Source organism: Schistocerca gregaria, chromosome 4, assembly GCF_023897955.1.
Source record: "Schistocerca gregaria isolate iqSchGreg1 chromosome 4, iqSchGreg1.2, whole genome shotgun sequence".
Taxonomy (NCBI): Eukaryota; Metazoa; Arthropoda; class Insecta; order Orthoptera; family Acrididae; genus Schistocerca; species Schistocerca gregaria.
Genome location: NC_064923.1, coordinates 327243970 through 327262919, shown reverse-complemented (window position 1 = coordinate 327262919; position 18950 = coordinate 327243970). Strand labels below are relative to the sequence as shown.

The 18950-nt window shown below is 40.1% G+C and overlaps 1 protein-coding gene across 1 annotated transcript in view; it reads right to left on the bottom strand.

The window, feature by feature from the left end:
• Positions 1–653: 653 nt before the first annotated feature.
• LOC126365740 (RNA polymerase-associated protein CTR9 homolog) overlaps positions 654–18950 on the bottom strand; it is a 105827-nt gene continuing 87530 nt past the window's right edge. Inside the window, exons 15-21 of the mRNA XM_050008190.1 lie at positions 18414–18621; positions 17632–17861; positions 16641–16776; positions 16239–16384; positions 13139–13558; positions 6147–6229; positions 654–976 (exon numbers count right to left, since the gene is read on the bottom strand). Of these exons, the coding sequence (XP_049864147.1) occupies positions 942–976; positions 6147–6229; positions 13139–13558; positions 16239–16384; positions 16641–16776; positions 17632–17861; positions 18414–18621 (1258 nt within the window). The 3' untranslated portion in view covers positions 654–941. The remainder of the gene's footprint in view (positions 977–6146; positions 6230–13138; positions 13559–16238; positions 16385–16640; positions 16777–17631; positions 17862–18413; positions 18622–18950) is intronic.

The following is an 18950-nucleotide window of genomic DNA, read 5'->3' as shown; positions in this document are numbered from 1 at the left end:
TTAGACACCTTATTTATAGCCTCGGGGACAATTAGTCAAAATTTTAAAAATTTAAACAAAAATTGTAAATAAGGGTATCTTTTGGTCACAACATTATTAGCATCACAAGTGTTTCCCTTGCAACAATAGTAGATGTAAGGTAGTATTACATGTGCCATTTTCTTTAGGGCTATTTTCACTTATCACTTCACACTTTCAAGAGCAGTCAATATCTTAGCTATTTTCTCTGTTGTCTCTTCATTGTTTCTCTGCCAAATCAGTCTACAGTCTTAAATGCCTAGCTTCACTGCATATTCAAGGCACTGTTGCAAACGAGAAGAGATTAAACCTTAAACTCCCTTTTTTCCTCATATTCCTTTATTGCCCTTCAGAGTATTCAGAAATATACCCAGCAAATAAAATTGACCAAAACATCTGGAACAACCTTCTTCTTTTATGATACAAAGGGAAACTGGTGTCCTCGTTTGAGTACCAGGGTACAAGTAGGGAAAAGGAGGGGGGGGAGGAGGGATAGGAGGAGGAGGAGGAGGAGGAGGAGGAGGAGGAGGAGGAGGAGGAGGAGGGAGGAGGAGGGAGGGAGGGGGGGGAAAGGTGTTGAGCCTGTATTATCAAGGAGTCCAAATTAGGTCTCATGTTCAAATACAAAGTAAATAGAACATTTTGAAAGACAGTGTATCTTTTAAATACTGTACACACATAAAAAACATACTTTACATGCATATGTAAATAAATTTATACAGGTCAGCTAATCCTAAATAGTAATCATGAAATTTTTATACAGTTTCATTAAAATAGTACTTCTTTTTGAGTCTGTTGTCATTACACAACCATATATTTTAAAACCATGTTGTACTTTGAGCACAGCATTTGTGTATGCAACAGTATATGAAATAATCCATCGCAAAGGATTAAACATATGTTCCAAAGTATGCTGAGCTCTTTTAGTCACTGCCACTGCCAGAATTTCTCTCATCATCTGCAAGGAAAAGCAGAAAACATCAAATAAATACACAATAATGTTTCAGTGTTGTATGGCATTGGAAACAGAGTTGAACATGGATACATATTTCCTTTATCTTACCATCACTAATGCTTTAGAGCAACAAAACAATTTTTACAAGCAGACAATAAAAAAAAATTATTCCTTTATAACAGTGAACTTGCTTCCATAGAAACCAAACAGCCTCTTGTTTCCATTATGACCTCTGCAGATAGAGTCACAACAATTCGGTTCTCTCTCCAGTTTATCATAATGCAATCGTCTACTGTTCCTCTTGTAATTGGCTTAAAATCCTTTATGTTCCCACGTCATTATACCATCATCTCCCTGGGTTCCAAATGCTATTGCTGCCTGTTGGTGTGGGCACATAAATCAGTAAGGGAAGTGTACAAATGGAGCAGAGATGAATGGGGAATCGTTCTAGCGAAAATACAGACCATGTATGGAGAAATCCACTGACAAAATACAGGGTGATTCAAAAAGAATACCACAACTTTAAAAATGTGTATTTAATGAAAGAAACCTTCTGTTATACATCATTACAAAGAGTATTTAAAAAGGTTTTTTTCACTCAAAAACAAGTCCATAGATGTTCAATATGGCCCCCTCCAGACACTCGAGCAATATCAACCCGATACTCCAACTCGTTACACATTCTCTGTAGCATATCAGGCGTAACAGTTTGGATAGCTGCTGTTATTTCTTGTTTCAAATCATCAATGGTGGCTGGGAGAGGTGGCCGAAACACCATATCCTTAACATAACACCATAAGAAAAATCGCAGGGGGTGAGATCAGGGCTTCTTGGAGGCCAGTGATGAAGTGCTCTGTCACGGGCTGCCTGGCGGCTGATCCATCGCCTCGGGTAGTTGATGTTCAGGTAGTTACGGACAAATAAGTGCCAATGTGGTGGCGCTCCATCCTACTGAAATATGAATTGTTGTGCTTCTTGTTCGAGCTGAGGGAACAGCCAATTCTCTAACATCTCCAGATACTGTAGTCCAGTTACAATAGCACCTTTGAAGAAAAAGGGACCAAAAACTTTATTGGCTGAAATGGCACAGAAAACGTTCACCTCAGGTGAGTCACGTTCATACTGAGTTGTTTCCCGCAGATTCTCAGTGCCCCATATACAGACATTGTGACGGTTGACTTTCCCGTTAGTGTGGAAAGTTGCTTCACCACTAAAAACAATCTTTGAAACGAAAGATTCATCTGTTTCCATTTGAGCAAGGATAAAATCACAGAAATCGATTCTTTTAATCTTATCAGCTGCAGACAGTGCTTGAACCAATTTCAGACGATAAGGTTTCATAACTAACCTTTTTCGTAGGACTCTCCGTACAGTTGATTGTGGAATTTGCAGCTCTCTGCTAGCTCTGCGAGTCGATTTTCATGGGCTGCGAACAAATGCTTGCTGGATGCGTGGTACATTTTCATCATTCGTTCTCGGCCGTCCAGAACTTTTCCCTTTGCACAAACACCCATTCTCTGTAAACTGTTTTTACCAACGTTTAATACACCACCTATCAGGAGGTTTAACACCATACTTCGTTCGAAATGCACGCTGAACAACTCTCGTCGATTCACTTCTGCCATACTAAATAACACAAAAAGCTTTCTGTTGAGCGGTCGCCATCTTAGCATCAACTGACGCTGACGCCTAGTCAACAGCGCCTCAAGCGAACAAATGTACAACTAAATGAAACTTTATAGCTCCCTTAATTCGCCGACAGATAGTGCTTAGCTCTGCTTTTTGTCGTTGCAGAATTTTAAATTCCTAAAGTTGTGGTATTCTTTTTGAATCACCCTGTATTTTTTAAAAAAAGACAGATTGTTATGAACTAGCACCTAGGAATGACTATCTTGGAAACTGTAAAGCTCACCATCTGTTCTCAGGTTACTGTCATGAGCATCTATGGAAATTGGCTGATGGTCAGTGAAACTAAGTGCAGGCAACAAGGTATTGGATGCCCATATCTTGTCACAGAACACAGAGGTCAGAGGTTTGTCCACTCTGTAAAGGAGGATAGGTTGCAGATGTGAGGACAGTGTACAATGCGGGAACAGGCACAAATGTTTCTCAACACACCACTCAGCGCACTTTGCAGACCATGGGGCTCTGCAGCAGATGTCTCCTATGTTTCCATGCTGACCAAACAGCATCATGAATTATGATTGCAGTGAGCATGGGATCATTGAGGCCTGAGTATGGATCAATGGAAATGAGTCGTCTGGTCAGATGAATCATCAGACTGATGGTCATGACTGAATTCACCATCATCAAGGCGAACTCTAAACACACACTATGCCATCGATGCAATATTATGCTGTGGGGTACATTCGCTTGGGATTGAACTTTACTTTGGACCACTTGAACAATGCCAGATCCATGCAACACTGGTTTACAGAGAATGATAGTAACTCACTACTGGGTGCTGACTCTGTATTCACAAACCACTGGTACACAATTTCCAGGAACTGCGTGACCTGTGTCTGGGCATCAGGTGCCACATACCTACAGAAACCTATCAAGGACTTGTCAAATCCATGCCACAGAGAATTACTGCTGTACTGCATTCCAATGGAGGACCAAAGCACTATGAAGCCAGTGGTGATAATGTTTTGGTTTGTCAGTGTTTATTACAGTACTGGATGAACTGAAATAAGAACTTAAATCTGTCTACCCAGTGTCTCTTACACAGAACACTGCTGGCATATTTTTAAGTTTTAAAGATGAAGATTCTGAAGCATGTTCTTATGCAGCTACTGGTTGAATAATTGTGATTCGAAATAATAGGAAAAATGGACGGAAGACCAGGGTCTAATGACAGTATTTTCAAAAGAGATGCAACACAACCTGATAGCACAAGGAGGCAGATAGAAATTGGTCTTGAAATTTCCAAATATATCATACTAACATTCATTTTAACTGATTTAGGGTAAAATGAAAGATCTAAATTTGGATGGCCAGATGGGGATATGATCCTCTCTCTTCCTGAATATAGTGTAACTTTAATGTCTTAACCGCTGTGGCATCCCACTCCAAAGCAATTTACGAAAAACTAACTGCACCAAGCAAACGAATACCAGGGAATAATGCATATAAAACGGTCTGCAGTGAATAGGTATACGAATAGCAAAATTTGCACAAGTTTCTCTACAAACATACGAGGGACATTCAGTAAGTAATGCAACACTTTTTTCTCAGGCAGTTTTGAGTGAAAAAAATGTGGAATATCAAATATTCCCACTTCAGCCCCTTTAGTTTTATGAGGTTCTGATATGTGGCAGCATTATATGCAGCATTCAAAATAGCATCTAATGGAGAGGTGTTTCAAATAGAGAGCTGTCGAGTTTAGTTTGATGGAAAACCAGAGCATTGCAGATTTTCATAGGCACCTGTAGAATGTCTACAGAGTCCTGGTAGTGAATAAAAGCATGGCGATTTGTTTGGTGAGATGACTGTCATCGTCACAACAAGGTCACACAAACCTGTCTGATCTCCCACGTGCCGGCTTTCCACACACAGCCATCACTCTTGCAATGTTGGAACATGCACACACACTCATTTGTGGTGAGCAATGGATCCCACTCAAACACTTCACTGCTAAACTGGACATCTCTATTGGTAGTGCTGACACATTTTTCCACCAGTTGGGGCACTTAAAGGTGTGACCCCACTGTGTTCCTTGCCGCCTAACAGGAGACCATAAACAGCAACAAAGAACCATCTGTGTGGAATTTTTTGCACATTACGGAGCTGATCATAACAATTTTTGTCACACATTGTCACAGACAATGTAACATGGATTCATCATTTCAAACTGTAAACCAAATAGCAAGCCACAGAGTGGCACCACACCACTTCTCCTCTGAAGAGGACATTTACAGCCACACCCTCAGCTCGTAGAATCACGGAGACAGTTTCCTGTGACTCTGAAAGGCTTATTCTGTTTGACATTCTCCCTGATGGTGCAATGATCTTCTCTGAAGTGTATTGTGCTACCATCAGGAAACTGAATAAATAACTTCAGTGTGTTCACTGCTACAAAAATGCTTTTCCATGAGAACGCAAGGCCTTATCCAAGTCTGTGCACCCGACAGCATTTTTCAGATCTTCGTTGGACTGTTCTTCCTCATCCAGTCTACAGCTTGGCTACTTTACCTTTTGACTTCCATTTGGCACAATGAAGGATGCACTCTATGGGCAGCCATACGTGGATGGCACAGAGGTTGCTGATGCAGCTAGATGTTGGCTTGACATCAACTAACAGAGTGGTACCACGCACACATACAGACCTTCCCAGTAAGATGGCATAGGGCTGCTGCATTGAATGGCAATCATGTTGAAAAATAAGGTTTTGTAGCCAAATGACTAGGGAATAATATGATGTATTGGAATCCGGAATAAAACCAACCTGCGCTCAGAAAAAAAAAATATAGCACTACTTATTGAATCCCCAGCGTATGATATGATTTGACAAGTGATTTACAGATCTGTTATTTTGGTGGAAAATATGTCATATGAATAATTAAAGCACACTGTATCAACTTCACTGAATGATGTTAAGTCCTTCCTGTAAGATGGTTCTCTTTCAAATCCTACCATATGAAAGAGGCAACAGTAGTAGTTCCCTTATCTGTGGATTCATTGTAGCAGTACCATTATTTGGCCTTCAAGATCTCCCGACTTATCACTGTTAAGATTGTGTGTATGGTATGGGATGAAGTGAAAACTGTACAGAAAGTGGGTCTATGAGTTCATCTGCTAATACTTTCCGAAAGGATGTACTCAGACAAGTAATGCAATATGTTTTCATAGTTCTACAGTAGTTAAGTAACACTGATGGGCCACTTTAATGTAAACTGTAGTAAATGTTTTACGAAACAATGCAAATCTAATATAGATAGCTGTAATCAGACAAATAAATAATACTGTCATGCAAATACGACTTACAACGTAAAACTGTTTCACAATGATGATAAAACATTTACAAGTGATTTTACTAAAACGCTTCAAAATAAAACATTGCCTAACTTGACTATACTGCTTTAAGTAACCATTTCTATCACTTCCTGGAACACTGAACTTTCCTCATATTTGTTATGAAACAGTCTACAGACTATAATGACTTTCAACTGACCTGAACCTTTTGCGGCAGGGCTGGACCGTCTTGATCCAGCTTCACTCCCTGATCCAGATTTTTTTGATCCAGGAGACCTAGACCTGATTTGAACAAGCAAACAAAACGTAGAAATAAGTAATCACAAAATTTAAAATACACTGCTCAAAAGAATTAGAAGAACATGACTTTGGGCATCTGGCTTGAGAAATGGGTATGTTACCAAATTATACCTGTATCTTTCACAAATAATGTACACAACAAAACATCATAACATGCTTGATCATTTATATAAAAAGAACTGAAAAGTCTGACAGGTGTTCGAAACAAAGTGCAAACAATAATTCATCCCATCATCCTGGGTACTCTTCACTGGACTTTGCAAGCTTTAATAACTTGTATGCTCTCCGTGAGCATTTATCACTGCCTGGCACTTCATGTGAGATGCTCTGTGTAAGTCTGCAAGGTAACCCTGTAGCATCTGTGATGTCACCAGAAAGCACCACACTTGCTAGGTTGTAGGCTTCAAATCGGCCGCAGTCCATCAGTACACGTAGGACCTGCGCGTCGCCACTGTCGACACTAACAGACCGAGTGCTGCCACTCAGCTGGTCTTACGAGACAAGCTATCGCACTGGCCAGTTCTACTGTCGACTTTAATAGGAATGGTTCATTTGTTATAGCTTCAGAGATCTCATTTCCAGAGACGCTAGTTAGCATAGCCTTCAGCTAAGTCAGTAGTTACAACCTACGCAGGCGCCACATACAGTTTATGCATTGACAATTGATCTATATGTGTGTGAAGCAATCAGAATTGTAAAGAGGTATTCGCAGTTCAGTCTATAACTGCACTTGTAAATATTATTGTGCAAACTCAAGATTGACGTTCGCCCCTGATGCTGAATTAAAGCTAAGTATTTAATTGTATTCCTGTCTACTAACTTTCCAATCACCTAAAATGTTCCAGATACATCTCGTCAAGTATAGTTAATTGATCCTAACGTCAGTCTACGTGATCAACACGTGCAATTAATGGCCACACCTAGTGACTCAGCCAGGTCACCCTTTTTCCACGAAGCCCATAGTTCCATCTCATACATAACAGCATCCATTCTATTTCTTTAATAAGAGCCCATGATAGTTCTTGGAGAATCTGTGGTGAAATGGGATGATCATGAACGCACCTGTCAAGCCATCTCCCACAAATGCACGAAGGAGTTTACGTTGGGACTCACCACCAGCTGTTCCACTACTTCAATGTCCAGGCTTCGCAAGACACCTCTGCTGATGCCCACCACATAGGGCCTGACATTACAAGGAACTCAGGGCCACCACCGCATGCAGCAGCCAGGATCTATTCGATGTACTGCCTGGCGATATGGTGACTACGGCCAATGACAAGATATGTGTAGCTGTCAACATTGAAGCCTCCTTACAACATACAGAACTTCAGAAATCTGTCAATTTCCTCAAAAACTTTCAGCATAGGAACATGGACATCACCTTACATCACAGGATATCTGGATCATCTGTGAATAGAACTTTATGCCAGTGACATAGCTGCCAGTTGACAGGGGAATGACAGAACTGAAGACAAGTTGCAAGATGATTATTTGTCAAGTGGTGTACTCTGACAGGTCATCTTGGCTGTAATGTCTTTTGTCATTACTTGTTAATGACAGTATGATTGGATAGTCAGATATCGATCTTCGATAGGGTTGTAATGCATCAGTGACCTAGTCCAACTTGCCTTGTGCAGTGACCTGTCTCTCTGTACTGCATCCACAACCTATGGATGACATGGAGAGGCACTGGCCTCTGCAGCAACACAACAGAAAGTCCACCCTTTTTGGATCAAAAAGTCACCCTTGCAACTTGTACTGCACTAAGGTGTAGCATTTCATGACCTTGGTAGAATACAATGTCCACAAGTGACAACTTCCTTCTGTGTACCTTGCTAGAAAACACTGGGACACCAGTACTCACTTCTTTCTGAGGGGTCACCTGACAATGTAATGCATAACACAGCCAACAGATGGCGAATGACTAATTGTTGCCTAAATTGAAAGTGAAGATCTCAAGCCATGCAATAAGAACACACATACTGCCTGCATCAAAACAGAGTTAACTGGAAGATGATGAACCTGCTCCCATAATTCTTTTGGCCAGTGTAGCAACACATACCAAACAAAGGTTTTTTTTTGTTTTTTTTATTCCAAAGTGAAAATTTTCTTTCACAAACTTGGAACATTTTATTTGTGTATCCAATTTTTCTGTTTTAAACTAAGCTGCTTTGATGAAATGTACAACATCAAAATAAGTGTGATGCCACAATGCTTGGAAAACAAATCAAAAAAAAATCTATTCTTCAGAAAGAATCCCACAGAGCATTAATTTCATTCAGTACAATAGCAATAATAATTAAGTTCTTCAATGACAAGTTTCTCTCAACCTACTTAGGACTTTCTTATTCTGAGTGCAAACGATTATAGTTATCTTTTCCAGTCACAAAACTGCATTAACGATGCATAGGTGTGTATGAATGTTGCTAATACCTACATTGTTTTATAAACAAAGGAAAATCCAGGATGAAATGTAACAAAACAATGGAAAGAATAGTTGCTACTCACCATATAGCGGAGATGCTGAGTCACAGAAAGGAACAGCAAAAAAGACTGTTACAATTAGCTTTTGTCTAATAAAGTTGTAAAAATTAGACAACGTACACACCCGCACACAGACACACAAACGGAGGTCACACCACATGATCATAGTCTCTCGCAGCTGAAGCCAAACTGCAAGCAGCAGGGCATTGTGGGGGATGGGGGTATGGAGGAGGTTGGAGCAGGGAGGTGTAGGGATACAGAAAGGTGTGGAGGATGATACAAGTTCTGCTGTGAATGTTCAGGAAAGTAGGGCAGCTAGGTGCAGTTGGGAAGTTAGATGCAGGGCGGGGAGAGGGGTTAGGAGAAAAATAAAAGGACTGGGTGTGTTGGTGGAATAGAGGGCTGTGTAGTGTTCGAATGGGAACAAGGAAGAGGCTAGATGGGTAAGGACAATGACTAACGAAGGTTGAGATCAGGAGGGTTACGAGAACATAGGATATATTGCAGAGAGTGTTTCACCTGCATCATTCAGAAAAACTGGTGTTGCTGGGACGGATCCAGATGGCATAGGCTGTGAAGCAGTCACTGAAATGAAGGATATCATGTTGGGCGACATGTTGAGCAACATGGTGGTCCCATTCCTAGGCCACAGTTTGTAGGTGGCCATTCATGAGGACAGACAGCTTGTTGATTGTCATGCCCAGATTGAATGTAGCACTTGGTTGCAGCTTAGCTTGTAGATCACAAGACTGGTTTTCCCTGCCTTTGATGTGATAGATGATGTTTGTGACAGGAATAGAGTAGGTGGTGGTGGGTGGATGTATGGGTCATGCCTTGCATCGTGGTCTCTTACAGGGATCTGAGCCATGAAGCAAGGGGGTTGGGAGCAAGGGTTGTGTATGAATGGACGACGATATTGTGTAGGTTCAGTGGACGGCAGAATACCACAGTGGGAGGAGTAGGAATAATAGTGGGTAGGACATTTCTAATTTCAAGGCACAACGACAGATAGTTGAAATCCTGGTGGAGAATTTAATTCAGTTGCTCCAGTCATGGATGGTGCTGAGGTACGAGGAGAATACCTCTTTATGATCTGATGGTGGGGCTCTGGGAGGAGGTGGTTGACTGGAAAGATAAGGCATGAGAGGTATGTTTTTGCACAAGGTTGGGAGGGTAATTAGGACCTGTAAATGCCTAAATGCCTTAGTGAGACTCTCGGTATATTTCAAGAGGGATGGCTCATCACTACGACGTGATGTCCATGGGTGGCTAGGCTGTGTGGAAAGGACTTCTTGGTATGGAATGGATAGTAGCTATTGAAGTGGAGGTACTGCTGGTGGTTGGTAGGGTTGATATGGGCAGAGGTTCTGGTATAGCCGTCTTTGAGGTGGAGGTTAACATTGAGGAAATAGGACCAGGTGAAGCAAATTTGGGGGGGGGGGGGGGGGGTGTTGATGTTCTGGAGGCATGTGGATTAGCTGTCCTCACCCTTGATCCAGGTCATGAAGATGTCATCAATGAATCTGAACCAGATGAGGAGTTTGGCATTCTGGGTGTTTAGGAATAATTCCTCTAGATAGCCCATGAATAGGTTGGCATAGGACGGTGCTATGTAGGTGCCCACAGCTATATCCTGGATTTGTTTGTAGGTAATGCGTTCAAAGGAGAAGTAATTGTGGGTGAGGATATAGTTGGTCTTGGTGACTGGAAGGAGGTGGTTCGTCTGGAAAGGTAGTGTTCAATAGAAGTAAGGCCATGGGCATTAGGGATGATAGTGTAAAGTGAGGTGACATCAATAGTGATGAGCAGGGCACCGTGTGGTAAAGGGACAGGAACTTTGGAGAGTCGGTAGAGGAAATGGTTTGTATCTTTTATGTTGGCGAGTAGGTTGCGGGTAATGGGCTCAAGGTGTTGGTTTGTGAAAGCAGAGATTCTCTCACTGGGGGCACAGTAACTGGCCACAATGGCGTATCCTAGGTGGTTAGGTTTATGGACTTAAGGAAGCAGGCAGAAAATAGGTGTGCAAGGAATAGTAGGGGTGAGGAGAGAGATGGACTCTGGGGAGAGGTTCTGGGATGGGCTTAAGGATTTGAGTAGAGACTGGAGATCCAGCTGGGTTTCTGGAATGGGGTCACTGAGGCAGGGTTTGTATGTGAATGAATCTGACAGTCAGTGGAGTCCTTCTGCCAGGTAATCCTTGTGGTTCAAAACAAATAATTGTCAGCCGGTAGGATTATAAGGTCAGGGTCAGTTCTTTGGTGATGGATTGCAGATCTTTCTGTGGATTGATTCGCATTTTGAGGAATTTGGGGAATGATGGTGAGGCAAGGTTTGAGATTAAGAAATTCTGGAATGTTAACAGGGGATGATTTGGGGCAGTGGAGGTGGATCATGGTTGGATGGAGGGATGAACTGAGTCAGGCAAGGTTCAACACTGGTCTTTGGTTAAGTCTAGTTGGTGACTCAGTACCACCCTGGACTGGAGCAACTGAATTACATTCTCCGCAAGGGTTTCGCCCACCCCCCCATCATGCCCTGAATTGAGAAATGCCCTGCCCACTATCTTCCCTACTCCTCCCACAGTGGTTCCGCTGGCCACCGAACCTACACAATATTCTCGTCCATCCCTATACAACCCCTGTTCCCAACCCTTACCTCATAGTTCATATCCCTGTTAACAGACCATCATGCAAGGCATTACCCATACAGCCATCCACCACCACCACCACCACCACCACCACCACCACCTACTCCAGTCCTGTCACAAACATTATCAATACCATCAAAGGCAGAGCTACCTATGAAATCAGTCATGTGATCTACAAGCTAAGCTGCTACCAATGTGCTGCATTCTATGTGCACACGACAACCAACAAGCTGTCTGTCCAGATGAACGGCCACCGACAAACTGAGGCCAAGAAACTGGACCAGCCTGTTGCTCAGCATGCAGCCCTACACGATATCCTTCAGTTCAGTGACTGCTTCACAACCTGTGCCATCTGGATCCTTCCCACCAACATCAGCTTTTCTGAACTGTGCAGATGGGAACTCACTCTGCAATATACCCTACGTTCCCGTAACCCTCCTGGTCTCCGCCCCCGTTAGTTATTGTCCTTACCCATCTAGCTTCTTTCTTGTTCCCATTCTAGCACTACATCACCCTCTATTTCACCAAAACACCCAATCTTTTTACTTCTTTACTTTTCAGTTGACCCCCCCTCCCCCTCCACACCCTCTCCCCCACTCTCCGTCTGACCTCCCAACTGCACCTAGCTGCCCCACTCTCCACCTCTTCCCTGCACGCTCCAGCAGTAATTTATCATCTCCCACCCCTTCCCTGTCATCCTTCCCCTGGGAGCGTTGTGTATGTTGTCTAATTTTTACAAAGGCCTTGTTGGGCCAAAGCTAATTATGTGACAGTTTTCGTTGCGCCTTTCTGCGACTCAGTGTATCTGCTGTATGGCGAGTAGCAACTATCCTTTTCATTCTATTGCTACGTAGTCTACAATGTTACTTTACCAACTTAACCAGACTATTTGTCAACACTATACAACAGCTTTCACATGGTTCTCTCTTTCAATACTCATTTGAAGTCAGTGTGTCTTGCGTGGTCCAATTTTCAAGAGCATTCCCAAAATATGAAAGCCATATTTTATAAGGTTTAAATAGAAAGTAAACTACACATGTTTCAACATACTTAATATCATGATGCTAGGTAGGCACTTTAACACAAAAGTGACGACTTGTGTATCTATATCTCACCACTGTGGAGATGGAAATGGGCTCTCCAACAGAGATATCAACATGCACCTATTTTTAATCTCTCCTCTCCTCTTCCTCCTTTTTACTTGTTTTTACCCATTTCATGTTCTGTTCCAGATCCTTATCGCATACACTTTTTCTCTCACGTGTTATTTCCTTCCTGAGTATTTGCTATGAACATGTTTTTTTTTTTTATTTCAGCAAGTACCAGTAGCACTCTGAAATTTTAATCTTGGCTGTTTGACAAGAGTTAATTTCTGATCTCTCCCAGTCCACTCTCTCTTTACATGTCCGGAGTTCAGAGCGACGTTTCCTTCCCTTCAGTCGCCTGTACATGTGCCCTTTCTTTCCTATGCTTTTAATCTTTATTCTAATGATGGAATTTAAAAGAAAATTCCAAATACTAGATACGCAACCTTATTTTTAAATTTGATTGTCTCCACCAGGTGTTCACAATTTGGCATGCAGAAGGATTTCAAAAATATGATTACATTTCTGGACACACAAACTGCAATAATGATTTCATTGTGAAGCAAATCAATAACTTCCTGTTTCATTTTTAATAATATATGGTCAATTCTTTAGATTTATCAAAATTTAGAATTAATGAAAGAACAATTATTTATACAATTAAGTTATTCTCACCGTGATTTTGACTTTGCTGAACCACTTGGTGAACCACTTCTGGATCTTGATCCTGATCTAGATCGTGAGACACTTTTCGATCTTGATCTGGAGCGTGAACCACTTTTTGACCTTGATCCGGAGCGTGAACCACTTTTTGATCTTGATCTGGAGCGCGAACCACTTTTAGATTTAGATCGAGACCGTGATCTCGAAGCAGATCGGGAGCGAGATGGGCTCTTAGATTTTGAACGACTCCTTGATCTGGATCTTGAAACAGATCTACTTCCTGAACGAGACCTTGAGCCACTACCAGAACGTGACCGAGAGCGAGATTTCTCTGATCTTGAGCCTGATCGAGACCGAGAACGGCTCGAGTTGGATCCAATGCGTCTCTTCTTTCCCTTTGGTGGCCGATCGCTTCCACTTTCACTGTCACCACTGGAAGGTCCAAATTAATTCATTAATTATAATCAATTACAATTGCTGCAACTGTTTACACATACAAATAAATATCAACATATAATTCATTTGCCTATTTGCTGTACTAAAACACGGTGTGATTTTAAACTCCCTTGAGTAAAGATTAGAGTAATACCTGGCATCAGCTATACACAAAGAAAAGATTTTCAGTATCTTCATGACGATTTTTGTTATTACAGTGACACAAACAAAGTGTTACATCATGAACACAATGACCGAATGCTATCAAACTGATGCTCCAGTATGTCTATGTCTTTATGATATGTTAATTAAAATTTCAACCTCATGTGAACTTACTTTCAGCATAGGAAAAAAGCCATTGTTTTAGTAGGAGAATGGTATGCATATGAGATGGCTATTGGGTCTGTAACATTAATGGAACTTCTCAGGAAGAGATCATAATGCAGCATTGCAAAACAATGAGCACTTGCAACTTTTCCCCACCTTTTGTACTTTTCTCAAAGTTTAATCATTAGCAGGAGAAACATACTGATGATTGCAGACTGAGTGGTCACACTAGATGGACTCAACCACAAATCATTAGGAACATATCACTGAAAGCTGGGTTGAGAACTCATGCTGTCGTGTGCTGATGCCATATCACAAACAACAGAGACTTGCATGGTGTCAAGCCAGGGTTAAATGGGAAATCGAAAGGCATTCCATGGTGTTCTGCAATGAGTCTTGCTTCTGTTTCAGTTCTACACCAATGTGTTCTCAGATGAGCTAGTGAAATGTCACACAGGATGCAACGATTCTCGAGACTCATACCTCTCCAACTCCTGTCATCATGGTCTGTGGAGCTACTGAATATGACAAGACTGACTTGATAATTATTTGAGGGAGGCCGATGCTTGCTATCTTGTGACGAGAATAGATAACCCTGCTGTCACTTCATAACAAGGTTACCAAATGGTAATTCAAGCAGGATATTGTAAGATCCAAAATCTGCAGTTCATGCAAAAAATGCCTTGAGGATGTTGAAGGTTCTAGACTGGCCTGCCCAGTCCCCTGATTTGCCACCCTTAATGCATGGCTGGAATGCATAGGGAAGTTTGCAGCCATTAGTCTTCACAAACCTATACAGCATGTGTTTCAGGCATGTGAGAAATTCCTCGTGATGACAGAGTTTGTTCGCTTCCAAACCACAAAGAAAACATGGCTCTGGGGATCATGCTTCATTCTACTACTGATACTTATAATGAGCTTCATTTCCTAATATAATGAAGGTTTTATTGTTTAATATCTGTTATCTGATAGCATCTTCAGGAAATATGATTAATTTGGACTGATTTTTCATGGTGTAACACTTTCCATTCCTGTTAGTTAGCTTCTGTACATTTTTGCAAACACTGTAAATTGCCAAGAAAATCAGTGTAGAAAGCAATATAATGAACTGCTAACTGAAGAAAATTTGTAAAACAAGGATACAGTGTAATTTCAAAACTATCTGTTGAAGTTATGCTGGAACTCGTGAACAGTACTAACTTCTTCCAGTAATTTAGTGACAATAACATGAGTAAATCAATGGAATGTTACTCTCAGGAAATTAAATTTTGGAACTGCATTTTCAGGAACATCCAAAATCACAACATAAGAAATAGACTGGATATTAATACAGCAAAGCATAACACAGTTCATATAAAACAGCATATCTACAATTTTTAAAAAGACAGTTCATGCCCTTCTACCAGTGTAAAGTTACAGTTTAACTGGTGTTGGGGTATCTATTTTATGGCATAAAGGTTCTCTGGAATCACCTTAAATTTTAAGAATAATGATTTAAGAGTACCCATTTCTTAGAAGAATTTTGTTATAGAAAAATGCTCGTAATCCGTATCTTATTTGGTGGCGTGACCTATTCTGTTGTAAGAGAGCAATGGTCAAAGAATCTTAAATCTTTAATCTTAATATTCTCTGCATTCAGATTATTATTTTTCATTCCTGCACTTTAATTATCTACTAACTTACTCAGATGCTAGTAACAGAGAAAACTGTATTGCCAGTAGCTGACTTTATAAACTTCTGTAAGTATGATGGTTGTGCAACAAATATAAATGAAAAAAAAAAGAAGAAAATTAGGAAGTTCACAGTTTAACAGTCTATCAATGTTGGGCTCATTAGAGAGAAAGCACAAGCTCAGGTTGGAGAATGAAACTGGCCTAGCCCTTCTGGATGAACCATCCCTGTATTCGCCATAGGTGATTTAGGGAAATCATGGAAAGTGTTTAACCTGGAAGAACAGACAAGGAGTTTGAAATAACAGCCTTTGCAAATAAATTTAAATTACACACAATGGCCATCCACCTAACTGGATATGGAAACCTCTCAAAAATTTACTGATGAGAAAGCTTTAATTTTACTGTGGTCACCCCAGAGTATTCCACAAAGCTAGTGCACTATAACTGGACAACTCTAGCAAGTTTCTTAAATTTACAGGTATTGACATCACAACGCTAGTGCACTATAGCTGGACAACTCTAGCAAGTTTCTTAAATTTTCAGGTATCGACATCCAATGGCAAAAAATCAATTGGTATACATGTGTTTTTCTTCCAGCAGAAGGCACTCAGACTCGAGCAGTATATCACTGCAGTATTTTTTCAACAAGCTATGGACAAATCAGCAGCAAAACTTACCCACTAGCAATCTTTAACTGGTGACTGTCACTGTCAGATTCACTGGTGGAAATTGTAGCTTTTGATACAATACGGCTCTTAAGTTTAGCTGGAATTCCATCGTCATTCTTCTTTGCCTTTCTAACTTTCGGTTTTGGTTCCTTCTCCTAGAAAAACATTATTTTGTAAGAAATCACAGAGATGGGCTATCAATTATCTGTGACCTAAATCTAATTACATTTGAGTATTTTGTACAAAGTCTGTAATATATTTCAATTTAATAAAACCTCAGAAAATAGATATAAAAAGAGCCTAGCTTCCAATGAAATATATATTTTCATGAGTGCATTTTTGTCAAAGGGAAACATTGGCATTAAGTTGTTTCTTGTTTGAAAATATATCATTACATAAAAGTTATCCCACCTTCCGTGGCTTTCGACCCCTTGGAGCCTTCGGACGATCTTCATCAGATCCAGAGCTGTTATCTCTGGCATGTTTATCACGCCGTTTCTTTGTTCCAGGACCTTTCTTCCGGCCTCGCTTCTCTCCATCAAGATTACTGTTCCACAAAAATAACAATGTAATTCCAATTCCATCTTAAGTAAGACTATTTAAATAAAATGTTGAAACATAATGCGGAGTTCTAGAACCACATTCTGCTGATGTGCATAAGAAGTAAGAGAATTATTAGATAGACATTAGCCTATATGTAAAGGGTATCATATTTAAATATTGGATTAATGACTCAGGCTTAAGTCAATTGACCACTTTGTCAAATGACAAAATAATATCAAAAACATGTGTGTCATCTATCAAGAGCAGTCAGTCTGCAGAAGAATATAAAACAATAACACAAAAAGGAAAAATGCAGCGAGATAAATCAAATAACTACACAGATAAAACATTACTTTCATTTCAACTGTACAGTGTATATTCTTTATAATACATGTTTTTATCCATATGCTGCAGTTCAGCACTCATTTTGACACAGATAAGTCTACGACTTAAATGCGCATGAACTAAAATTACCATTTAAAAGAAATACTGTCATTAATAAGGTCTGTTATACCTCTATATAGATGGCAGCAAAATAATTCAAAAGCAAACATATTTAAACCTCACAAAAAGTGAAATTATTTGATAAAACACTCAGACAATGCATACAAAACTCACTATGTTGGAAAATTATAAAAGTAATAGTTCACAGAGAGGAACACTTACATTACAAGCAGTACCAAACCTCTTGTACTAAAAACATGCAGTAAGTTTAAAACCTTACCGCTTATATAGACCCTACATCAGGGTTGTAGATGTAATGGTTCCCATGGGCAATGTGTATTAGATACCCACATAAAATATCAGGCTCTGTAAGTAAGGACCAAACTTAATTGCAGAGAGAAAAATTGTTACTCACTTCTTTTTACGTTTCTTTCCTTTCTCACGATTGATTTCCTTATCAACATTCCCTCCATCACTTCCTCCTGAATCTGAAACATATACATCCGTCTTCTTCTTTCCTTTCTTTCCAGGCTTTTCAGCTGGCATCTCACCAAAGAGAAGTGCATTCTTTGTTTTTTCTCTGAACTCTTGGCGTTTCTTTAACATCTCCTCCATTTCCAGCCTTCTTTTTTCTTCCAGTTTTTTCTGTCAGACAATAAAAAAGGATAACCAATAAAAACCAACTCCTGGATTAATGCGACAATAAACAAATCCCAAGTTTCAGAAATAACAGACCTCTTAAAGTAAGACTGGGAGGTTATATAACAATTCTAGATGTGATAAAAACGTCTTTCAATGTCCATTACTTTTTCAGTGAATGCATTCAACCTATTGTAGGTACTATCAATAAAATGCCTGTGGTAAACTGTATAGTAACTCTGCATAGTAAATGTCAGTTCAAGAAATTCAATTTTCAGACACCAACCATTGTCAGACTACATCTATTTTCCAGTATTTCTGCAATCACATTATATCCACAAGGCACTTGCTGCTAAGTAAACACTTGTAAGGCAGGAAAATGTATCTGGTTATGTATCATTCAGATTAACCAGCCATTAAAAAGAAGGATATGGATACAAAATAAAGTTTGCCACAGTGATCTCAAAGTCTAAATAGAATTTTTTTTAAACTATCATTTCATTTTACAGTGATAATGATCTATGACTGTCCATAAAACTTCTGAATTATGCCTCCTACCTGTTCCTCAACTTGTTTAAGCCTAAAGGCTTCACGCTCTTCTTCTTGTTTGCGACGCAGTTGTCGTTCTTCTTCATCTACTCTGCGGGCACGTGCCACATGATACTGAGCTTGTGACAACAGATCTTGACACTTATTAGCTTCTTGTGCTGCTATGTTAACATCATATCTTAAACGATCTCCATGTACTGATAAGTACTGGAAATATCTGAAATATCAAATTAGTTTTAAGAAATAAAATATGTACCATTTGTTTACAGAAAATCACAAAAACATAGAAGATTCTATATTTACCCCATTTGGAGGAAGTAGAAATGTAAGAAATGTGAGGCAGAGAGAGGGGGCAAAAAAATTACATTGGGAGGAAAGGTGGAGGAAGGAAAAAAAGAATGACATTTTTGACCAAATATGTTCAACACATTAAAGGTATAATGAGACTCATATGAAGAAGCCTTAAGTGCAGGGAGTAAACATGTGGCAGTATTAATGACAGATGTCAGCTTGAAATTCCTTTAAATAATGTGTAGAATTCTCTGC